Consider the following 25,938-nt stretch of genomic DNA (forward strand, 5'->3'; position numbering starts at 1 on the left):
ATGACTGACAGAGCCTCACTGAAATACACGTATCAGTACGCCACTTCATTATTATTAGTCATTATTAGTCATGCAGTGGTATTTTTTTATGCAAACAGCTGGAAAGCCGTTCCTTGTCTCTTTGATTTTATGGGGCTTACTGTTGTGGTGAAGCTCATCCGGGGAGCCCGCGCACTGGTGGGGCAATGCCCAGTGTTGCAAGAGCTATATAGCCTGGACTACAGGCCTATAAAAGGCCATTTCACTCCCTTCCTTTTAGTTTTCTGTACAACAACTACACGTGTTGAGCTCCGTCTGGAAGCCCGTCCCATCCCTGCATATTATCCATGCCGGAGGAGGAGAAGGAGGAGGCGTGTAGCGCTTTTGTTACCTGTATTAGACTACCTGGCTGTTGTAAGATAGTAACTGAGTGTGAGATGTCTTTAACAAATGGAGGCGACAAGCGAGGAACAAAGGTTTAAGAACCCACAGCGGGACGCGCAGGTAGTGTGTGTGTGTTTTTTTAGTGGGGATTGTTAATTAGGTTATAGCGTCAAAGTAAGGACGAACAGGAGGCACTTCCTCCAAGAACTCATTCACCTTTCAGGTCCGACCCTCTCTCAAGTTTCATTTTGGAGTTCTTTGCCACCTTTTCAGGTCGTCATCAGCATCTCACCTGTACACTAGTGGATCATGGATTTCACACGGTTGAATATGGCAAAGGAGCTTCAGCTTGCTGTCGCGGGAAATAAACGCTATACGTGCATCTGGAAGGGTTAGAACAGCTGCCAATGTGATCGGAAACGCGCGGCCACCTTATGTTACAGTGCATGGCCTCTGGACAAAGTGGGAACGATCATGCACAAGCCCCTCCGAAAGCGGAGTCTCTACGTCTTCCTCTGTTTTGGCATCATATACCTCAGACTTGGGTGAGTTTTTTTTAGTCTCTCAACACACATACACTGCTGACATGCGCAAACCTGGACATTAAATTCTTTTTTTACACTATGATAAATAAGCACTTTAAAAGAAGCGATTCAGCTGCCCTCTGACCCCGGACTCACAGTAAGCATGATGTGAAAACTCAGTTTTCATCAGGTGCATTAAAAGCTGCTTTAAACATTACATCCAAACGCGTGCACACGGGGAATGCGTCGTGCGTAAAAGTTGCAGATCAGGTCTCATGGCATTAGATTGCATAAACGATGCGTACACACTGCCTGGGAGTTATTTAGTTCACCTTATGAGACTCTTTCCCCCTTTTGTCGCACAAGATCATTTGAGCCGCTGTCTCTGTTCCAGATCCAGCTCACCCCTGCATACCTTCATTAATAGCGGCAGACTGAGTTGTATTTCCACATTCCATTGCCCAGACGGAGTTTTTTACCTGTTTTGCAATACCTCACCTTGATGCATTAACACAGAAGGACGTCTATCCATTCCTTCTCATGCATGATCATACTTAGGACCTCCGGGGGAGAAACACACAGGGACCATGGTCGTGTTTTTTTTGTCAATGGTGCTGTATAGAGTCTTAATTAAAATGTCTCTTAAAAACTTTAACTATTTAGAAACTTAGCTTAAATGAGTCCCATAGGCCACACGACACAGTGGAAGGTGCCTCTTCTAATCAGTATTCAGACATTTCATCTGATTATGCAATAAGATTTTTTTACTCTTTGCTTTCAGTTGAAACATTCACTGAGATAATTAAATTATAAAATGGCATAAAAGTTGTTATGAAATATTATTATTATATTATTTCCTTAGGTTCCCGCGACCACACTCTGAGAGCCCCACGAGCCCCCATCATGCTCATATCACATGACAGTACAGCTCCATTATGGGCTAAGAGTCACCTATCTATGTGTTTACTAATCCTGAACAGTTAGCTCATTCCTTCCATCCTTTTACTCGGGCTAAATCTTTCATGGTACCCTCTTCATTTACAATGGCGGCAGCCTGCAGGTGTTGAGTGAGAGTCACGATGCTGAAGCGATAGAAAAAAAAATCTGCTTGAGTATTTTATTTCTCTGCTCAGATCAGATAACAAGGCTGCTATTTGTAAGCCTCCACCTTTACATTCATTTTATCAATACAATGTGAGATTATTATTTTTCAGTGTTATCTTCCATCAGAACACAGAAGACAGCAGAAACACAATAGACGCCTGTATTGTTGTGTCATCACAGGAAATAATGCATAATACATCATAATGTTATGATGAAATTCATCTTCACTAATCTCTTCAGCTGTGGACTATAGATACTGTTTCTCTCCCTCACATGGACCATCATTTGGAAATGTGACAAAAACTGTCCGCCACGCTGCACAGACTCCCCGCGTTAATATGACACCGACTTGTTGATTCAAAATGACGCGTCCCGTCAGAGAAATGTGCTGATTTCTGCACATGGTGCAAACAGCCAAGGTCTATGTTTGTTTGTTTTTGGCTGGATGGTGAGTTGTGGTGGTGGTGGAGAGGAGGCGGTGGTCGTTGCAAGGGAGGTGCGTGTATGTGTGTGTGGAGAGGGGGGGGTTGATGATGAATGAAACCTCCTGCACGTCCAGCGGGGATCGGATCAGTGTCACCTTATTGTCCCGTTGTGGCAAAGTGGGCGGATAGCAGTGTCTTTCCCTGCCCAATGGCAGGCACGACTCTCATGAGAGTGGAGAGAGGCACTTTTCTGCCATGCAAAATCCCTAAAACCATCATCATTCCGGCTCGGGAACCCACAGTACTGTGTAACAGCCTCCGCTGCTGAGAGATGACAGAGCCAATCTCAGCGCACACACGGCCCTGGGAGCGTGGAGCTGCGTAGAGCCACCGCACCAAAGACACGGAGACGCACATCAAGTTCTTTTTGATTGTGTGCGAAAGGGGACTTAAAACCGGGAATTACGGGAGTTTTTTTTCTCACCCTGTCCGCGTCTTCTCACTCAATCCGAGCTTGGCCATTTGGTCAATGTCATCATGATCATCCTCTCGTCGCGCAGTGTACTGCTGTCAGTCTACTATCCGCAGATCTTCCTGATCCTGACGAGTGGCAGCTACCTGTAAGTTTCAGCCAATTAACGGGTCCATAATGAATTTAGGAGAGCGTGCGCGCTCATCCTCAGCAGCACGGCACAAAGTACAAATATCTTGGTGGACATCGGGCTCTATTATATGTTGTCCGAATGATTACACTCATTTTCTCTGTTGCTTTACGCACGTACAGATGAAAGATTCAGTGTAAGTTGGATTGTAATGGCACAGGGGGCAGGCGGAGCGGAACAGACAGATCATCAGTTCTAGTGTAGTTATCACACAGTTCTTTGGGTTTAACGTAGAATCCTATAAAGACACTCATCAGTGGAAACATATCCACACAGAAATGCACTAATTAGGTGAAAAGCTCAACGCTGTAAAGGGTCATTTCCACGCGGACAAACATGTCTTGAGAGAAAGCAGCGGCGCAAACATCTTTCAGAAAAACATCACTTTTTTAGTAACTGCTACATGGATTCATTTTGGCCACAGAGTGGCAGAGATGTTCAAGACAAGTGGATGTGGAGACACTGTCTTTTTTCCCTTTAGACGATAATTTAATACGATTTTTTTACGCATGCGAGCAGTTAACCTGTCAGAGCGTGTGAAAGATTATCACCGTGCATTACCTCATCTCTCGTTAATTCTCAGCATTTCGATGTTATCGTTTCAAGCCACATCTTAAAAATATCTTCCTGCAACATGCACGTGATTGACACTATAATGCGCTGCGGCTTTTGAATTAAACGAGAAATCTCTTGCAGGAGAACACTGGCTTTCTTAAAAGTTTCCAAAATAATTACTCACCCCATGCTCCTTCCCTTTGCTGCCCCGGAGACCCCAAACCTGATGCTGAAATAGATGTGGTTTATGGTTTTCAGTTAAAAGTGGGCTACACTACTAAGTTTAGTGATGGCTTTTACATCAAAGCTATATACCATTGTTTGTTTGGATTATGTGAGTATGTCTTCTGAATATATTATGAGGGGGCACAATGCACTTTCCTTAAACCTACATACAAAAAAAAATATTCATGGCATAAGAAAGTGTAATATTAGCAAAGCTGTGGGTGGTTGAACGAGCTGAGAGCCAAAGTATCTGTTCATAGAGCTTCAGACGTTGCTGCACACCTCGCACACAGTGAGGTCTCACACTCCATCTTCTCTGGGCCATTTTCAGGTTGCTTTGTTGACATCACACTGGACTTAACATGTGTGAGGGTGTGTAAAGGGAATTTTGTTTTGTAATAAACATCTCTAGTCTTCACCTCTTACATTTTTAAATGAGCAGCAAAAAGAGGAAAAAGTCATATTCAGCACTAACATAACATTAATTTCCTGCTCCTGGAAAAAGAAGAGCATTTATTCACTTAGTCGAGTTGTGTCTCAGGGATTTTTGTGAGTGCATTCCTTGGTAGAAGATGCGTGCCTGTGAGCTTAATAGTGTGTCAGTAAGGTTCAAAGTGTTCCATGTGATGGAGTAGGTGGCTGTAAGCACACTGCATGCCATGATGTAGAGGATAGCTTCTCTTCAGGCCACGCTGCACTGTGATGGAATCTTCTCATCACTGACACTCTGATTGGAGGTCTTTCACAGACATGTACTTACTGTCATGCCTGACAAAGGCCAACATTTCTATTACACTTATTATGCTGGCTGTCTTGTGATTAATATATATTAACACATGGGATTGTTTAGAAGTGACTAAATGCACAACACTGACCTATAGCTTCCACTTGGTATGGACTGTGTGCAAGCTACAAACTAGGCAAACATTTGTTCAACCTGCTGCTTTGCAACCAACACAGAAATGCCTCTTATCTCCCTGCAACATCACTGCCAGTGCTGCATCACTCTGTGCATGATGCGTCTTAATACACAGTATAAGAATTATGTTCCGTATAACTCCTCATCAGACTGTTCGGCTCTGTTGACATTCTATCTGATGGGAGATCTGTGTGACTGTGGGCGAGCTGTCCCCAAGCCGCTGGCATACACACAGAGTATACGCTAAGCAAACAGAATCGCATTTGTGCACTTTGATGATGCAGGGATTTAAAAGCTTAGCTGTGGAATTCCCTGTTTGGTGTTGTCTGATGGTTTGGGTTGCCTGTTGTAGACAGTGATTCTGTCAATTAGCAGGTGAAGGACATGAGAAAGACTTTAGGCACTGCTCTGTAGGCTCCTTTTTAGCATTGCACTGAAATACCATAGATATAAAAGGCATTTTATTGCATTTGGATTTATAGAAAAAATATCCTTAGCATGCATTATGCAAGAAAAGCAAACTCCTCAAGCTGAACATTACTCGTCTTAATGAGCCTGCCCTTTTGGTTTGTACAGACTGGATGTCATCGTTGCCATGAACAACCACATATACACCAGAGGGTCACAGAGGGTCAGAGGAGTTCAAGCCTCTTTAACAGCACAGAGAGCAAAGAGGGGCTGAAAGCAGCAGCAGGCTGCAGAGTGTTCACTGTGGGTATGGAATGCACCTGATGAATGTCTTGTTTTCAGGTTTTAGGTACAATCACACTTCCTGTCCAGTCAACACCTGGTTTATAATGTTTGAAGATAATCTCAGCTATTTTTAGCATCTTTGCAACCAATTATAATAGTGTTAATGAATATAGTGCCGGCCAATAGTAGTTAACATAATGGTGCTTCAACGACTACAAGAACAAGAGCATGTGCAGTTCTTGGTCTGGTTGGAACTTATGTGTTTGCAATTGAGATTTTTGTTGGTTTGTGTTTGTGGAGAAACTTGAGCAACAATTGGAAAGATTTGAAACATGGTTGTCTGAGAGTGATTTCTAATCAACAATCATGTCTTTGGTCTTAGTCAGGGGTCTATGACTAGGAGTACTGTGAGCTACATCCACAGGGCTGCTTCTCTCTCTCTCTGTCTGTTTCTCTCCCTCACCCCTTCTGCGCTGCTGTCGCTTTTCGCCGACACACAACTTGCCTGCGTTAGTTTGCCCCGTTTGTGGTCAAGATTTTGGAAGGTCGACGTCATTCTTCAAAGGCGGTGTTTGCCTCCACGCTCATTTATGGCTCCTTGTCCCTGACATGTTTGAAAAGTATGTATCTACATGGTTTGGAGGGCTATAAACAGAATCTTGGAGAAAGTCAGTGCTTTGTTTAGTTGTAATAGGTTTTGGCTTCCTCAGTGGTTGCAAATCCATCTCAGACATACAGTATGTTTTTATATTATCACGCTGACTGATCAGATGTGCTGCAGTCTCTCTGAGGAGGACTGAGAAGGCAGTGTGTCATTTACTATACAGCACATTAATACTCTACGAGTCAGGGGCGACCAGTGTTGAAAACCGTACATATTTTCCATGCAAACCAGTCTTAGGATGTGGCTGAAGTAAAAACAGTCTCTCGTGAAATTTATAGGCAGCACTTTACACCATGAGTAAGTTTCAAACACATAATTACACAAATCATGAGAAATAATATTTTGTGTGACATTTGTATAAAAAAGGGACTCTGCATGTACAGCAAAAGACACAGAGCAAGTGTATGTACATACGGTATTTACATAAGAGCCTGGCTACTATTCACACCACTACGTTACCTAACAATTAACACAAAAACCCCCAACTCAAACTCTCATCATCCAAACCAAAGTGGAATGGCGTTGTCAGGAGTCAAATAAGCATCTTGTTTTCTCTCTCCGGGCTGCAAGTTTCCTCATCTTTTAAAAGTTTTAAGTTGGATTAAGTTTTCAGGTTTTAGTTTTACCTCCATTAATCCATTAAATAGTAATACTTACGTGCAGCACAGCTCTCACTTCACTACGGAATGTACATCAATCACTGGTTGAATTGAATTCTGTTCTGGAGAGCCTCACATAAGTGAGTCAGTTTGACCATCCTCTGGAAGTTCTAACTGAGTTTGTGTGTGTGTGTGTGTGTCTCTCTCTCTCTTTCTGTGCTTGCATGTGTGTCCACTGATGTATGTATGAATGCGTGTCTGCCTGTGTGTGTGTGGTGATGCTGGTGCGTTTCTCTTACTTTGGCAGGGCCCTGTCCTCGGTGGTGGCTCTGGGTGCCAACATCATCTGCAACAAGATTCCGGGGCTGGCACCTCGCCAGCGGGCCATCTGCCAGAGCCGGCCAGACGCCATCATTGTTGTGGGCGAAGGCGCCCAGATGGGCATCAATGAGTGTCAATACCAGTTCCGATATGGACGCTGGAACTGTTCTGCGCTGGGGGAGAGGACAGTCTTCGGTCAGGAGCTGCGAGTAGGTCAGTCTGGGTTCTTTAACAGAAGGGAGAGGGCACAGTGTGAGCTTGTTGTCCACATTTGTGTGCTCCTGTATGGATAATCCTTGTGTGACATTTTTGAGGTTTTGCTGTTGGAGCTACGAGGACATTTTTTTGCAAAGTGATGTCATTTGTGCCACTACTTGTTTCCTTAATGTGCAAGATTCATTTAGTGTCAACCTTTGGAGGTGGGTTGCAGTTAGGTTTATTCCGAGCTCGGCTTTGATTCAGAGTAAACCTCTTCTGCACCCTTCAGGACTCTTTAGTCAGATGATCATAACATCCATCACACATCCCCTATTGCTGATGGACAGTTAGGTTCATAAGTAATAGTTGTGTGTAAGCATAAACTGAAATAATCAAGAGTTTAAGGTGAATGCAGGAAGGGGCCTACTAGACCTAACTAGAAAATGAACCTAAATAAAGGGATATTAAATGTTTTGACACTTGTTTTGACAGAAACTGGGTTTCAGAGGGTTAACTAAAGTATGTGTGTGTGTGCTAGCTGATCATCCTGAACACTGAAAACACGTGACAACAACAGGATTACAGCTTGGATGCTGTGTGATGTTAAGCAGAGGGTAGTGTTTCTTTAGCAGCCTGTAATGGCTGATATCCATTTGGTAATGATAATGTAGCTGACAATGATAATACCATTGACTCTGTTATTGAAAAAGGAAAAAAAAAGTTAGAATTACATAACATCTGTCTCGGGCCATCTTATTGTCTCACTTTTATGAAATGGTACCAGAAGAGTATCAAAAACGTGGTACCAGCCCTCGACCCGCTGAACCCCATGAAATATGGCTCTGCACAAGCCAAACCCAGGCTGCACACATCACACAGTCAAAACTCAAACCAGTAGCACGCACACACACACACACACACACACACACACACACTCTTTGACTCTGTATTGTGTAACCATTCATGTTGGTATTGCTGTAGAGGACTTCACATAGGCTACTGCCGATTCCACCCCATCTTATTTGTCCCTATTTCAATTGACAATGTTGAATTTCTCCAGCATGATCTGTTGATGTGGGCTGTATTGGTTAGCAGTATGTCGACTATTGCTGGTTATGTCAAAATTATGGAAAAGCTACCGAAACCCTCTTCAGCTCTAATGAGGAAAACGTATGGTTGAAAAATGATATCGCAAATGAGGAGACAACTAATGGTGTTATTGCAGAGAACTCATGTCGAACCAGAATAGATGGACACATCTGTTGTTAATCGGGCTAAATTGGTTGTGTCCATGCCTGGCTGGTCCATGAAAGTGTACGCATACATGCAGAAAAAGGGCCCAAAGCAGGCAAACATTTACATTTACGATGCTTTTGTTCGAGGAACTTGGCATTCTGTGGATCTCTTTTGCATCGCCTTTGTTTTACAGTGACTTTTATATATTTCCTTTCATTTGGGAGATGCTTTGTTGCCATTACGTTGTGGTTGGGCTGTGCATTTAAACCAGTGGCTCTGTTAACAATCATTCCTCTTAAGGAGTAGCTGAATTAGCTCCAGCTCCCTTTACAAAAGCATTTTTTTTTCTTTGTTGTGAATGTGGCGCTTTCTTTGTAATGGAACTCGTGTTGTTTTCCTCAACACTTAACATACCCTTTTCACTTCCTTTTGGTTTCTTCTTTAATTGATGCTTTGAAGCACTGAGGACTGATATTCGACAGTGGTCCATGTGAATATGTGAATAACCCCTCTAAATTTCTGTGTGAACATTTTCACGATCTTGTAGTATTAAAATTTACATTTAGTAGTTTGACTAGTAATTGGAAAGCGTTGTTGTTTATCCTTTTTGTACTCAATGCTACATGTCCGTCCCTTTCAACAATGCCGTCATGTGAATTTCGTGCTCGTTTTTGCTTTTCGTGTTTGGTTTCCATAGTAGATCTGCACAAATAAATGCTTAATGTGCCCGCACTGAGCACATCGCTGTTGGTGTCCAGTTATGGTTAGAGAGCGATGACTGCTGGGCCTGCCATGATTGTCCAATAATGATGGGACTACATAAAGTATCCCAAAGATGACGTCTTTCTTTAGACCAACATGAAAGTTGTGTTCAGGTTCCCAAGGTTTTTTTTTCTTTTATTAAAATAAAGAAGATAACTAGCTGACGAGGAGCTTATTTTTTATCGGCTTGTTGTTCTCATATCTAAACCACCCATGAAGTGAATTGCTGTGAATAGACTGTGGAATTGTACAGTGATTGTCTGATCACAGATTGCTCTTATAGCCAAAAATGTCATGTTTTATGGCCTCATCTGTGTGTCTGTGCCTGGTGTGCTTTCATTCTGCCTCTCTGGACACGTTTGTGAAAGCTGTTATCATGTTTCCTCCTCTTGTCTTCTAAACAAAAGGGAGAAAGTGTTGCATCATGTGTGCATTGTCCGTCTGGTCAATAAATCTGATGCTTGTGTTGTGTTTAGTTTGTGGATTTTAAAAGTGTTACTTGCACTGTTACTTCTGCATCTGGAGAGAAAAGAACAATAACAATACAATATTTCATCAATTTAGTTTGAAGACATCCAATCCAATGGGAAAAATAGCATTACTGCATGCCGAAACAACATGTCGCCATGACAACAATATCAACAAGCCATGTTTACTTCAACGTCATTAAAAAGGTATTGATCCATATAGAAAGGTAACAGATCATAACACATAATTGCTAAAATATCATTAATGTACTTAATTATTTGCATTATTATTTATTATCTATTTATTATTATTTCTTGATCAGAAAGTGCAGAGAAATTAAAGAACAAAATTAAGAAAAGCCCCAAAACACAGAAATCCTACTGGATCTCTGTTTATAGAGATTTTAGACATTATAAAATAGAATGAATTTACAGGTGAATTTGTTACTTTACAAATGAAAGACCTGTCAGATTTACATTAAGATCACAGATTATTATTACAAATTACCAGATGTCACTAGGTTAAACTAGTTCCATGCAAATAGGGCTTACATTATTATTATTACATTATGATCTCTCATTTTGAAGTGGAAAAGGCAGCTCTGTATCTGGGTCTCTGTCCACACCTTTAAGAGAAGTGGTTGTTTATCAGAGATGATTAATGTAGTGTGCAAGCATTTGTTTTAGATGTACTTTGGCTTTGTGAATGAGTGTTCTGATGTGTTTTATGTTTTAAACTAGTCTTTTACTAGTTTGGTGGTAACAGTTTTTAACCACAGCTCAGACCGAGCTTCTTCTGAGGTTATTGAAACCAGGATGGAATGGAGCAGCTGAACGCAGTGACAAAGTTCTGCTGCATACAGGTGTTGCATATATGGAGTAGATGAGATCAGGCTTTCCGCTACTGTAATGCTACTGGATGTGATCTGGCTGTGCTGGTTTGGTTTAGCACTGTCCCACTAGGTCATCGTGGGAGACCACAGACACCACAGCTACTGCAGAGCTCCTCTGCCATTTAGAAAAGGGGGTGACTGCGTTTCCTCTCAACACCTTAAATTTGAGCCGCCATCAGCCTGCGATAGTTTTCCAGTGTTTGTTGCTCATGATTGAAGATGTAACCATGTCTCCTAACCATGTCTGTGTGTATTATGGAATTCTTTAGCATGGCATATGAAATCATGGAATACACCCCTTCAACAAAATGTTCCAATCCCTTCTTCAAATCTGCAAATTCCCACATCATCATAATCAAGTGCAGGGGAAAAGCTGTTCACGTTCCACTCCCATTTAAGTTTTTCATTCAAATCCCCGAAATTATGAGCACTGTGATCCACTCTTAGTTTTGGACGGAGGGGAGGAGATGTCGGCATTTTCTCAAGAACTAAAGATCAGCCAACCGCAAGTCTAATGCATTCTCTCTGTGCTGCCTGCACTTGGAGGCAGTCTTTCTGTTCTGGAGCTGCTCCATGGTATTACATTTGCTTTCCAAGGGAGCACACATTAATAGTTGGGTTATTGAGCATTACAGAGCTGGAGATATCTTAATTCAGCAGAGGTGATTCAGTTTGAAGCTGAATCACCTCTGAGATATCTCGAGGCAGGCCACTTGATATTTATTTCACTTCTCTACTGTAAACAGAGGAGGACATTCAGTTCGGAGGATGGCAGATCCTGCCGGCACCTCCTTAGCTGCCCGACACTCCGCTGAACACAGTGCTTGAACTTGAAAACCTTGCAGCTCCGTCTCTCAACAGTTGCCCTGTTTTGTGCAATGCCTGCTGGCTCCCCTATTATACTCCTAACTGACAAATTGGACAACAACACTATAAACTCGCAGCGAGATTTGAAACTGCCAATTTAAGTGTGTCTGTTTCCTCTGCAAAAGCAGTTTTAGCATTCTTCCCCTTGTGCCCTGCTTGACTGTTGGCATGAGTTGGTACCTTCAGTGTGTAAAAATGTGGAATGAATTATCCTGCGCTAACAGAAATGGGTGTTATTGAGTGACTTGTTGGAGTCTATTAAGAGGTAATAATAAAATTAGAGACAGATCCATCAGCAGGTCAGGAGGAAAAGGTTTCAGGATGAGATTGGCAGACTGGGGTTATACCCTTCCATCATAATCCCTGGCTTGGTTTCTGGATGAATCGTACTATTTTAAATATTCCTGTCAAGACTGATCCCATGGCTGTGGTTTGTTGATGCCATTTTATTGTGTATAGTTAAGCTTGTGTATCTGCGCGTGAAGTGCATCGAAAGCTCCATGTGGATTTTGTTACACTTCGCACATAATAACTTGGTTTGAGCCTGCGAGTGATCTTTGCCTCATACCTCAACTTTAACACACATATTTACAACCTACTTTTTTTGCTGTTGGATTTATAAGGTTTTGGTATATTATCAATGACGTGGTATATTTACACATTTTTTTTCCTTTTTTAATGACATGTTTTGACTTCATCCTGTGAGCAATCAGGCATTCCTTCAGCTAACCATCTGTAATAGAGATGCCCTTCACTTAAAAGACCTGCCAATGCACACCTTACTGCTCTGTTCAAATTGCAATGCACTTGAAGTCAGCGATTAGAGCTTGAAAATGGACACCTTTCAACGGCTACACTCAGCATCAAAGGCCAACACTGGCCCCCTTGTCATAAAATGGCCTGCTCTGGTTACCTCCCTGTTTGACTTTCCAGCCAGTTTGTCACCGTCCTGATTCATGCTTTTCATCTGAAAGAGGCTTCTTGTTGTCCTGGCAGTGAAATATTACAAAAGTTCAATCATGCTGCCTCTGGCTCATTGCACAAGAATAGGTGCAGCACTTGAGCAGGTGAGCTGCTTAAGGAATAGTGCAGTGTATTTTTTTCATAAAACTGTGAATTTATCTGCCATTTAAAGATGACCTTTATGGCTAAGGTGATGTTTATGAATCTGCTGGGAAACAAGAGGACTTTAAAAGATGCAAAGACTCCTTTTCCCACTCTTGCTCTCTTTTGACACACAGTTGTTGCTCTGGGTTACCAAAAACAAATGAAAGTGTGGCTGCGTGCAGGTCACAGAATAGAGTCTTTTCCCATCGTCCTTTTATAGTATCACCTTCCAGCTAGTCTCTTCCTCCACCCTGAATGTGGTGAAGACAGTGGTCAATCCACCTGCCAGGACTACAGGCAGGGCTGCAGGGGCCAGATCCAGCATCCAGTCAGATAAAGGATGTTTAAGTCAGCAGGTTCATTGAAACCCACTTGTGTGGAAAGAACTCCCAGACAGGCACATACTTGATCGGGAGCTGGGGATCCTTCGAGCTGAGCTCCCTCTCAGAGGAGGGGAAAGGTCACTACAGACAGATAGAGCCAGACATAACTCAGAGCTGAGGTTGGTTTTTGTATTCCCAGTTTAAACAGCGGAGGAGGATAAGTAAGTGCAAAGAGGATGTGGTTGATTGAAGTTTTGGCTTATAGCATTCCCTTTTATAAGACCTGCTTTCATTGACTGGAGGCTGCAGTATGTCAGAGACAATATGCTGTGGATTGAACTGAATATTCAGGAGAGAAAACCTGTGCATTTGTAGTATAAGTTTAAATGGTGGTATTTGATGATTCTTGTGGTGTCCATAATTATTAATTATTGTCATACCCACATTTTATTTGCTGTTCAGGATTTGAGGTTACAGTCATTATCCCCCGCCCCCACACACACACACAAATCTAGTATTTCCCCACTTTCATGCACAGCACTACAAGCTCCTGCAATGAGGACGTCAAAATACTTGCAGATTATAAATGCACTGGCGGAGCTCCTTCCCCTTCTCGGAATCAGTTGATGGTCATTTGTGGTGAAATCATATCCCCGCAGAATGCAAGCACAACATCACAGTCCAACCTAAGTCTAATAATGAAAATCTGTTCAAATGACAGTGTGGTTCCAACCGTGCTTTGTTTCCTCGTCTTGACAAAGTAAAAGAAAATGCAAGTTGAAATATTAATTTTGACCAGCTGAACGTTTTTCAACAAACTGCCTTTAAATCATGTAGTGATGCCGTCTTAAAAATAGACAGACGAGTTAAATATCAGCTACAGGATAAACATTCTTTCTCTGAAAGCAAATAAGTCAGGCCTGCAGTGTAATTTTAGCCATCTACATTGTCAACCCTGTGATTATTCAAAATTTAAAAAAAAAAAGAAATAACATGGCATTACATGAATTTATACTCGCATCTCATATTTTGAAAGGGCATCATTGTTTGAGGAGTGAAACATTGCAGTTACATTCTTGCTACAGTGTTACTGTTACCCTATTTGACATGTGAGCTTAGCCAGTTCCCAATAAGTGCCCTGGACAAGCTTAATGAAGACATTCAAAAACTCATTCTTCAGATCTAGGGTTTTCTTTTCCAAGGGCACACAAGTGGATTCTTTGAGACTGGTGAACTCTCCGAAAATATCATCAATCGTCTCACTGCCGCCTTACCAGGATTAGTTTTTTGTTGTTCATACACCCCTTAAGGCTATGTCAGACATGTAATCACTCACCCAATTCTGTTATCCTATATAGATAAAACAACATTATCTTAAAAGGATCAAATAGATAAAATATCTCTGATCTATACTAAGCTGCCAGCAAAACTGCAGATTCACTTTCGGGCAGCCAAGTACTTGACACCATGCGGATAACTTCGTGGAAATGACGCGTGCATTGTGTTATGGTGGAACGGTGGTGGATAAAAGGCCTATTTTTCAGCCCATCATCATGTGGGTAGCAGTAATCCTCTCTGCCCTCCTCCGTGTGAGTCCAGAGAAAACAGAGCGGTCGTATATATATTCTGTGTGTGTGTGTGTGTGTGTGTGTGTGTGAGGACGTGTAGGATCTTTCCCCTAACTTTATCAGATAGGGGAGTGTGATGCTTTGTTGTTCTACAGTGTGTGGGCTGTGGTCATCATGGCTCAGTAAAGGTCATCTCTTACTCTTTTCTCCCAATGATTCGCCTCACATCTTCTGCCCACAACATGTGTCTGTATCTAGGGTGGGGCCTCTTGTCCTACGTAATCAAACAGCACTATCGTTTCCAGGCCCCTACGCTTGTTCCTTCATCAGCTCTGCCTCTGTCTCAGACTGAATGGGTGCGTTGGGAGCTGGGGTGTTTCTCATTTCCCTCACTCTCTTTCTCTCCTGCCCACCCACTGTCTGTCTGCTGACTTGGCCCAGGGTCGTTCTGGGCCCTGGCCCTCGGGCCCCTGTGTGTGTGTGTGCATATTGTTCGCCCCTCCCTTCCCTGTAGCACTGTGTTATCGGTGGGATCTGCATCTGTCTGTGTCTGCCTCTGCTGCTAGACGCAGGAGGAAACAGGATGCGAGAGGATCAACTGTAATCTCATAGTGCGCTTTGTTCCACACAATCCCAGGCCGATCACTGTATTCTCTACACGCAGGGCCGCCACTGGACATTTACATGTGCCAACAATCACACCGCTACCGACCCACTTAGGTGAAAGCTCAGAGAGAGAGCGAGAGGGAGAGTTACTGGGTTTGAGGCAAGAGCGAGAGGATGTTAAGAGACCTTGAGTCATGAATATCAGCAGATATGGAAATGTTAAGCCTGGTTGGAAGTTTCTTTTGTAATGAGGAAGGAAACATGTCATCAGTTGCATATTTGACTCACTGATTATAGTGATGATGATAATGATATCTTCAATGATATGATGTGGGATTGATATGTATCTCAGTAAACATGTTCCCATTGAAGATGAAACAAAGTCAAATGGAATTGAAATTGAGGAAAATCCTCAACACTGTCCTCAGTTGAACTCGATGATTATCTGGTACAACACACACAGGCCTACATTTCTAGATCTGAGCAGGTGAGGTCCTGATTCGGTGTCATTATTAGGATGAAAGGATGGAAAGGAGGATTTGCGCTTGTTTTAGCAAGTCTCGGTATTCAGTCGAAAAGCTTCATCTCCACCTCAGGGAGATCAGAGAACAATTTTCTATGCCTGGGAGGCAGCTTACTTAAATTCTCAGCATTTAATACTGCACCGGCAACTCTTAAATACTCTCATAATTGTTTTAGCTTTACTGCTCAAATCTCTCCTTATTATAAGAATCAAACTCAGGACCCTACAGTGGGTGGCTGTGCCAAAGTGTGTCACTTCTCCAGCTCTATGATGTGAGTTCTCTGAGAATGTGGAGCCTAGTTCTGGTAAAACAATATTATTTTATTGTACAGGAACACGGCTGTGCTAATTCCTCAAGCTGCAAACCTCACGAACCACAACTTTGTCTATAATTTGCTGGGAGCATATGTTCATAGCAACGGTACATAAAGCGGAACGGAAAACAGTAGTAGAGAGCGCATTAGGCAGTTCAGTGATTGGTATACAAAGCTAGGGGTTTTCCTCCAACTTTCTTCCCCTTCCATGGGGCCCTGGAGACACAGTTCCAGCACCGGCATGGCTTTGGTTAGAATTTATTTTCAGACGTTTTGGTATCATAACTTTGTTATATATGTACAGCATTTTTATGAACGTCTACTTACAAACATGTTTCCATTCCCTCCTTTGCAGATATATATTTTTTTAAATTTACTGTATAATGCTGTGTTTCCCAGTGAAGCATAATAGTGACTTTCTTGGTTTCACTGTTGTGATTTTATTTGAATAACAGCAGCGTGGTAATGCACATTTCATCATCATCAACCTCATCTCAAGTGTAAAGACTGCTGGCCACCAGCAGGTGACACTTTCCCCTTTGTTCACCCTGGTGCCATTTATCTGTGACAGGATGTTCTTGTGCTTCATGGATATGAAGTTTTAAACTGGAGTGTATCGCTGTGTTTTTTAAGATGTAATTTCTTATGCAATCCAGCCCTCCTGTGTCCCTGGGGGTGTGAGAGCATGTCCGGGACTGAGGGGGGACTTTAAAAAGCTTTCCCCTTCACTGCTTCCACCAACAGGCTTGGCTTGTGTGGAGAGTCAATTCAGCTGCACTGCTGGACTCTGCCAGTCACTTTGTGTGTGTGTGTGTGTGTTTTACTGTTCTTGGGTGAGACCCCCAGCAGCAGCTTTCCATCCTAACTACCTCTCTCTAAAAGGGAAAAGAGTCATCTGCAGAATGTCTTCCTCCATGTTCTCACTTTTCTCACCTTTGCAGTAATTAAGTCATGTTGGTCCTTCAACAGATTTGTCTGCATGTTTCACTGCACCTCGCTCAAACCTTCCTGAGAATAAACCCGAATAGTCAGAACTAAGTTTTATGGACAAGTCTTTAAATTTCAAAGTAAAGTGGAAAACCGTGTAGAGTTGCTGTTTATTTTACGTAGAGACAGACGAAACAACACTGACCATGAGCTTGTTTTCGGCCTCCACAGACAGTCCTTTGTCCAGAATCTTCAGTATATCTTTTCTCTTTCCTCTCCTGTCAGCAGCAGCCTAACCGTGGCCTGTGATCAGTAAAGAAAGGCCTGTTGAGGTCAGCGGCAGTGTTACTACATCAACTCTAGTCTATACTACACCAGCGCTGTCTGTATAGTATCACCGGTTGTAAATCTCCTGTGCTGTGTCATGTGAATTTTGGCTCGCCGAGTCTCTAAACACAGATTGCCATTTCGGCGGCGAACCACTACATCCAGAGACTTCTTTTTGTGTCCCAGTTTCGGCAGATGGTCAAAAGACGAGACGGGCATCACAGCAGGGGCCGCTGTCCAAAGTGGTGTGGTCAGTTAATGTGAAGGCCAAAGTATACTGAGTCAGTAGCCTACACTACATTTCCTGTTTTAGCTCCTGACACAGGGATATGACACAGGATGTGTTCTGCTTGTTTACAAGCTTCTGTACCTGTTCTGAGTGGAGCAAAGCTGATCTTACTTTTGCCTACTTTCTTGGCTGCTGCAGCAGACACTTGCCACTAAACTCCATTAGACATCTGGTTTAATATTCCCCCCATTCTTCTTTCCTTGATGTTTCCAAGTTCATTGAGGTTTTTCTGGTCACTCCAATTTTCCACTGGCAGCTAGTGAGGCTATCCCAGGGTGGTTCCTCCTGGAGGGCTGTCAGGACTCTGGGGCCAGCCTCTTTAGGGCTTTTTGCTGCTGTTATGGGTGCTTTTTCATCAAATGCAAGGAGGCCCTTTGTTTCCTGAGGGTGAAGGAGGAAACATGTTGTTTTAACACAGGATCTGCATTGCTTATATTTCCGGCCTGTGGTTTATTTGGGAAACTTTCAATCTGTGATTTCTGCCATTTTGCACACATTCTCAATTCATATGCATTTTAACTTATGGACGCTTTTTTTCACTACAGTTATAGCTTCACATTTTTTGGAGAGGAAAACATGGAATGGATGAACAGGAGGGAGATTAAATGCTCCATACACATGGATATTTTTAAAATCTGATTTCCGATGTCTTCTTTGGTTCATTGCATGGGGAAAAAGGAGGGTCTTGATTGCCTCAATTCCGTGGCTTGTGTAATTGGCTTTCATTATGACCAGACAGAGGCATGGCAGTGCCAGACCCACCAGGGGGGTGACAACCAGTACAAGCCCCATCATTTTCCCCATGAACAGCACAATTCAATGGGCCCAGAAATGGGCATATATCTATGGCTAAGGGAACCACCCTTTTTCTGGAAACTGCCTTCATCCTGTTTTAAACATTACAGTGACGCTCTGTTTGTGTGTCTATGTGCAAACGTGTTTTTAACAGTGTGTGCGTGTGTGTGGGGGTGGAGGGTGAGTGTGAGTGTGTATTTTTATTATGTGGCCAGTCACTTGGTGTTTGTGTGCATGCATGTGAATGCGCCTACATCATGTATGTGTATGTATGTGTGTGTATGTGTGTGAGGTGGGGGCAGCAGAATGTTACCACAAGCTGGTGGGGCACAGCTCTGCTGCTGCTAACCAAAGAAGCAAGTGGTTGTGAGTCAGTCCCCACCAGGCAAACCTGTGGCCATGGTATTAGCGCCACAGCACCAGTGCCAGGATAGGAAATTAACAGTGGCTTTGGGTGAAAACATCTCTGAGAGTTCAGAAATGCCCCTGGGACTAGAATAAGAGGTGTAAAAAGTCCCTCTGTAGGAAGATGAGGAAATGAAATGGAAAACAGCTGCAAACAGCTGTACATGCTGTATATTTAGCAGTACATGAAGCACAGTGCTTTTTAAATGAAAGGTTTGTAAACAGAGACAGTATTTTACATCGTAGAGAGCGGTTAATGCTTTCTGCCATGGTCCAGCACTGTGCAGGCTCATAAATGAGGTAAAAGATAGCTTGTTAAACGTTTATTTGGCTAGGCAAAATAAAACAGCATGTCCTGTTTGTTCTGGTCAGATGTCTGAGGCATTTTATTTGTTTCCTCATTACATTCCCTCTATTGTTACACTTGGCTGCTCCAGATGTAAACATTTGCCCATTCTAGGATATTATTTCTGTTTTTGGTGGACGAGACTGTAGGTATGTCTGCACTCGGAGTCTTTTTATTATTAAATCTGGCAATTTATTCTGACTTTCAGTGCGTTACTAGATTCTAAATGGCTTTAGCTGCCATTTGCACTTTTACCTAACCTACAATTCACTGATAACATCTGACATGATACCAGTAAAATGTAGTCCAACAGAGTACACTATAACTTTGTTGGTTAATATTCACCAATAATAATTCATGAAAAATATTTTCTTCTCTAAAGATTTTACTCTCTAAATCTCTGATCATAGATGGTTTTTTATCAAGTCTAAACAGGAGACCTGTTTAGATCTAACACAATATGTGACCCTTTGAAGAAACGACAAGTCATCAAGGAGCTCTCTTAAGGGCAGAGGAAAAAAAGTAAATTTTACCTAGAGAGATTCCAATAACTGCAGCTGAGTACATTACACAACACACATCAAAAGACTTACGAAACATTCCTCTCCAGAGGCCGAATGGCCCCTTGAAACACTCTGTGGTTAGCCTCGTTTCTGATGCTCGGCCCCTTTCAGATTACTGCCACTTGAAGGGAAACCAGGGTTGTAATAACCCACAGCCTTCTTTAGACCAGGAGATGCCTTTTAAGTCAGATCCCCTCTGTGCCCATTTGGAAGATAGAAGGAAACTCAGTGATATTTAGGAAGAGGAAGGATTTGGTTATTATCATTGTCCTTCCAGCTAAATGTGCTTCCTTTTGTACTTAAATTGATATTTCAAAACTATGTTATGTGATGGCATAATAATATGAGAAAGAAGGATGCCTGACAAATTTATCCACAGAAAATAATTTACATTTGTTCAGTCAAACTTTGAGCCCTTGTTTATGAGGGCTTGTGTTTTTTGAAAATGTGATGTACTTTGGTGTGACAGTAAGAGGATCGAAGACTTCACATTTGGGCTTACTCCGCTTTATAGATTTGTTAGATTTGATTTTTACTGATGTGTCTGTGCATTATCTCAAGTAGAGAATGATCTGTAATCCGAGGAGTTGTATGGTCAAGTACAAGCATGGTATTATATTTAACCCAAATCTGAAACATTACACAGGTAAAAAACAAAAACAAAACAAAGGACCCTTTAGGTCGAGCTGTTGCTCTTATCTTGTGCCGTCCTGGCAGTATGTGGCTTAGACGAAGTGTTCGCTTTCTCGTTTGTGATCAGTAAGAGTGAGGCAGGGAGACCTGCAGACCCCAGCTGTGTGCAGTGTGGGCAGCAGTACAAGGTGCTCCTGCAGAGGAATTCAGCACTTTGGACAGCACCTAGACCAGCTCTCCCCACACTGGAATTCCAACACTGCGCTCTCACAGGCTGCGCCCGAGGACTCTGCGGTCGGAAATATGACCACATCTCTACCAAGGTGCAGGAGGGAATCTGTGCTTGAGAAGGAAGGGGAAAATGGGTGGTTCATCAAGACAATTGGAGGAATTTGGAATATTTGAAACATTTTAAAGATGTAAATTCTCTGCACAGTAGTGAAACTTCAGTGACGTCCAGTCACTTTGATTTGGGATTTGCAAAATATAAAGGCTGTCTAACCTGTTCTTTTTGTTGGCGGATCTTGTCTTGGCTCCTGCTCTGAGTTTAATCTGTATTCTGAATTGTAACAGGCTTCAGATTAGCCAAAGATAAGATTTTTCATTTCAATATCTTTTCTCTCTTTCAGGCAGTCGGGAAGCAGCGTTTACCTATGCCATCACGGCGGCAGGAGTGGCCCACGCCATCACGGCGGCATGCAGCCAGGGCAACCTGAGCCACTGTGGCTGCGACCGGGAAAAGCAGGGGTATTACAATCAAGAGGAAGGCTGGAAGTGGGGGGGCTGCTCAGCTGACATCAAGTATGGCATCGAGTTTTCTCGTCGCTTTGTGGACGCCCGTGAAATTAAAAAGACTCCTCGTCGCCTGATGAACTTGCATAACAATGAGGCAGGCAGAAAGGTAAAGAGATACTGGTGTCTTCAACAACTTGTCATTTAGAAATATAGTGACAATGAAGTCTGAGCAAGTGAGAAAAATGAAACAAATGTCCGCTTTCCTTGACCCCAAGGAGACTTATCATCAATATTTCATGTCTATAGTTAAATAGAGTCATAAATAGGTCAGTTTGCTTGTGTGTGTGTGTGTGTGTGTGTGTGTGTGTGTGTATGTGTGTGTGTTCAGCGCTGGGTGTGATTATGTGTCCCTTTGGAAAGAAGTGAACCGTTCCAGATAAATGGCTTAAAGTCACACAGTCATGTGACAGCACTGTGATTGATCAAGCTGTTGATTGATTGATCATCCAGCTAGCCTTTCAGCAGCTTGTTTTCCTTCAGGCACTTATTGGCACTTCTCTTTTCTGAGAGGGAGCCTTTTTTATTTCTGCGTGTGTTGGCAAACTCCATCATGGACATGTTTGTTTGCTATTACTCATCTCAGAACAGTCGTGGAGGAAAGAAAGAGAGTACAATGTAAATGAAAGAGAAGAGATGATGTTATGTTGACAAATGGATCTAATTAATAACTTGGCCTTTATTGTGTCCACTGGGAAAATGGAGCCTGGCCAGTAGTTGCCAGATGGAGGACTGCCATTCTCCCTTTCCAGTTCCTTTCATGGAATTATGAAGTGTAAAGTCAGGAACAGGATATTATTGCAGTTGTCTGCACAATACCAAAACATGTCACTGCCATTTGACTGCGTCTATTCAGGGTGTGAAAGCAGGCCGACAATGCCGGTGTTAACACAGCAGACTGATAGGGTGTGCAATGCATGCCAGGGTGCTGGCATGTTGGACTGTCAGGGTCAGAGTTGGCACTGTTGCTGTCTGTTGTCACTCCAGAGCTCGGAAACTCAGGATTCTAGGAGGATGTGCAACAGCCAGATTCCTTTTTGGTGAGACAGAAAGAAAGCCTGAATCTGTCTCAGACCTTCAGGCTAGAACTCTCCCTTCATTCCCTCTAATCTATAGAGGGATAGATATATTTTGGGATATCTGTCGATAAGATGAGAGATTGAGATGAAATGAAATCTGAAAAATTCAGACTCACTCTGGCACTAGCCTTCTCGTACTCCATAAAAGCAAATATATTTGTACATTGTGTGGATTCTGAGTGGCTAGTTCAGCACTGATCAGTGAATTGTTCATTAGAAAAACTCAGCTACATATGAACTAATTGGTATTTTAAGTAAACATGGTGTGTGAATATTTAATGAGAGTCCACTGATACTTTAAAGGACACTGCCTGCATCTCTGTAGAGAATCTCTTACATTGAAGTGGCATCCACTTGTAAGCATTTGTCTGGTTGTAACCTGCACCCTCACATGCAGGTGGCAATTCATTCCCCACACTTTTTCTTTAAAGCAAAAAAGAATATATTGAAAAAAATATGTTATGTATGCATGACAAATCTCAAACCTAATTAGCTAATAAGTGACCCTAATTCTGTTGCGAACTGGACCTCCAATGGGACTTTATCATGCAATCAACAATAAGAGCTATAATTACAGTGTAAATTACCATGTAAAAGAACACCCACTGAATGGCTACATCTCTCAGCCTTCCACGGGGGGTATGTTTTCGACAAGCAATCTTTAGATGGGAAACTGGTCATATTGGACTAATCAGTAACAGATCAGAGGCTTTGATGGACACAGTTTAAGTAAATGTTTCCATGCATCTGTCAGACTCTCTATGCCAGGCATTCCTTGTGGCTTTTTTGTGCTTTGCATTTTTGGAAATCCTCATTCTGAATCAACATCCGAGGCAAGATTGACAGCTGACCCTGGCTTTTATGTAGCCATGTTTTTTGAATCAAATGTCCTCAGATTGGGAAACTGTGACCGCATGAGTGCACAGACAAGACAGACAGAGATACTGAACATCACTTGTGTATGTTTGATGAGTGATAGAATGATGACTTGTGCCGCTGGCAAGGCACTGTGCCAGGAAAAAGCTGCACAACCAACCAACATCTTAGACAACAAAGACTCGCTCTTCGTTCAAGCAAGTCAGAGCTTCTTAATTGGGTCAAAAGACTCATGTCAGGACTATTAGAAATGTGTTAATAGGACCCATTCGAACTCCACCCCCCTCTCTTTCATCTGTTCCTTTGCCTTTGAGAAAAAAACCCAAGAGGGTACAGTTTTTTTGAGGTCTTTTAGTTTCTTAGTCTCGAGGGGCAAAGGATTGACACATAAATACTGACGACAGCATACAATATTTTCCATATGTTCCAGAAATAGGGAGCAAAAGAGAAGATTCTCTGCCCTGTGTACCACATGTTGGAGATATCCACAAAGAAAGGCCAAGCATGAAGAAGGGAGAATCTGAAAAACATGAAGATTATCGTATTATCACTGCCATATTCATATTTAAACCCTGTTTGTTCCTTATGGGAAGTTGGTTTATTTATCAGAATTTGTTTAAGGAGTCACTTAAACCTTGAGTGTCATCCTCATCTGCAAACAATTGATCCGAGTTTGTTTTAAACTGCATGTGCAACACATTTCCTGACACAATAATTTGGATTCAGATTTACCAGGATGATTGATGGCTGTATGAGATCCATGTATATTTTTCCCCTATTACTGATGTGGTTTAGGGAAGGTAGACAAAATTACAGGATGGGATATTACCAGTAAGTAGAATTTTCCCTCCTTCAGGACATGCAGCTGCATGTCAACCATGACTGAAAATTCAGATATGCTTGGATTTGTCTTCTTCACAGAGATCAGCGCTCAGCCAGATTGGTCATGTCTGACCGTCAAACGTAAGTGCCTGCGGCAGTAAGTCATCAGCACAATCACCACTTATCCGAAGCATCAGTGGAGATACGAAATGCTCCACTGCCAAGACAGTTTTGACATTGCACTTCAAATAGATTTGCTCTGTTACACAAGGCAAAGCCAGCATGTGCAAAATGTATGTTAGCGCCACTTAACATTGTGAAAGAGAGATTATGTCTTGGCCTCAACCAAAGCAACTGAAAAGCATAGAACAGGAAATATGTTTCTCCACCCACACCTCCAACTTCAGTTGTGTCAGTCTTTGAGCCTAATTCTATGCAATTTAATCAAAAACTACACCATAATAATATGTGCATAGAACACAATAAAGCCAGAATCAGTATTTATCTTCCCTTATTTGATTCAAATGAAACAGTCAGCTGCATGTCTAATTTACAGCTTTTTTCTCATCTCTATCACCCCTCAGGTTTTAGAAGAGAGGATGAAGCTCGAGTGCAAATGCCACGGCGTCTCAGGTTCCTGCACCACCAAGACCTGTTGGACTACACTTCCAAAATTCCGAGAGATTGGCTACGTACTCAAGGACAAGTACAACGAAGCCGTACACGTGGAGGTAGTCCGGGCTAGCCGACTGCGCCAGCCCACCCACCTTAAGATAAAGCAGACTCAGGGCTACCGCAAGCCCATGGAGACGGACCTCGTTTACATTGAGAGGTCACCCAACTACTGCGAGGAGGACGCGGCCACGGGGAGCGTGGGCACCCAGGGACGTCTGTGCAACCGCACCTCGCCACATACAGACGGCTGCGACCTTATGTGTTGCGGTCGAGGCTACAATACACACCAGTACACCAAAGTGTGGCAGTGCAACTGTAAGTTCCAATGGTGCTGCTTCGTCAAATGCAACACGTGCAGTGAGAGGACGGAGGTGTTTACCTGCAAATAAGGACACGGGGGACTCAGTGCCAGGAAGTGAGGCACCACAGACTAGCTGAATAAAGAAGAACAGAGAGAGAGCAAGACTAAAAAGTGTGTCTTCTACCAGTGAAAGATTTTGAAATAAAGGAATGGAATTAACACTATCAGCTCTTCATGGCATCGTTTTGCACAGCAGAATCTATCCTATTGCTTTTCTGAAAGTAAATGCTAAATATCAGTAGGTAATACCCAGAACTTTACTGTCACGTAGAGATTGTGCTCAAGGACTGATGCATCCACAACGAAGTTGGGACTTCGGTGGAACCTGTGCTCTGCACTCTGGGATTTGTTAATTCACAAGAGACTTGGCATGGAGAAGAACTCACAGTAACATGAGAGTTGATCAAAAATGACAGCAGCTGACGGGAGACATTACAGACTTTTATAGGTTTTGTCATATTTTCACTTAAGTGGAGAAAAAGTGAATCTTGACAGACACACACACACAAACACACACACACACACCTCGTAGGTTGGCTGGGGCTTGTGTTGGAGGTCTGTAGAAATGAAGAACATTTTGTAAGTATGGTGCGTTGCGGTGCGCCAAAATCTTGAGTGGAGAACTCTGTTAAACCCTCTGCTGCCAACTGGAATATGGTGGAGTATGTTAGTTTTCCAGTCACACTGGAAATGTCTGTTCTGAACACTGAAAATAAATTGTCTATTTATGTTATAGTATCTTAAAACAAAGCACTAACGGGTAGAGATGTCTTTTTTTGTACTAAATGTAAAGAAAAATACTTTTTAGAAACTCTGACTGAAGATGTGTGTCTATTAGAGGATGACCCCTGCAATCCCTGAAACAACTGATCTTTTCTCTAAAAAAAAAAAAACTGGTTTCATTGCTACTGGTGTGTTGACAACAAACATCATTACAGTGTGTTTCACATTCAAACACCTTGGTTCTACTTTATTGTAGCATAGTTCTGTTTGCAGACCATTCCCCCTCCTTCAGCAGTAATATCTATTTGGATGGTTTTCAGTAGCAACACATTTAACTGCAGAGATCCTTCCTTGATTCATTAAACATGAACATTAAAACTGTGCTGGATGTGTTGTCGAGTTACGCT

General features: G+C 42.5%; 1 protein-coding gene across 2 annotated transcripts; it reads left to right on the plus strand.

The window, feature by feature from the left end:
- The first annotated feature begins 275 nt into the window (after positions 1-275).
- wnt7bb (wingless-type MMTV integration site family, member 7Bb) lies at positions 276-25,723 on the plus strand. Of its 2 annotated transcripts, none has more exons than XM_028431775.1 (4): positions 276-908; positions 7,041-7,267; positions 20,833-21,104; positions 24,357-25,723. In XM_028431775.1, the coding sequence occupies exons 1-4, from the start codon at positions 838-840 to the stop codon at positions 24,834-24,836; spliced, it is 1,050 nt and encodes a 349-aa protein (XP_028287576.1). In that variant the 5' UTR covers positions 276-837; the 3' UTR covers positions 24,837-25,723. The 2 variants fall into 2 exon arrangements, with proteins under 2 accessions (XP_028287576.1, XP_028287575.1); XM_028431774.1 differs by lacking the exon at positions 276-908 and adding an exon at positions 2,949-3,036.
- The last annotated feature ends 215 nt before the right edge of the window (positions 25,724-25,938 follow it).

The sequence above is a fragment of the Parambassis ranga genome, chromosome 19 (assembly GCF_900634625.1).
Source record: "Parambassis ranga chromosome 19, fParRan2.1, whole genome shotgun sequence".
Classification (NCBI taxonomy): Eukaryota; Metazoa; Chordata; class Actinopteri; family Ambassidae; genus Parambassis; species Parambassis ranga.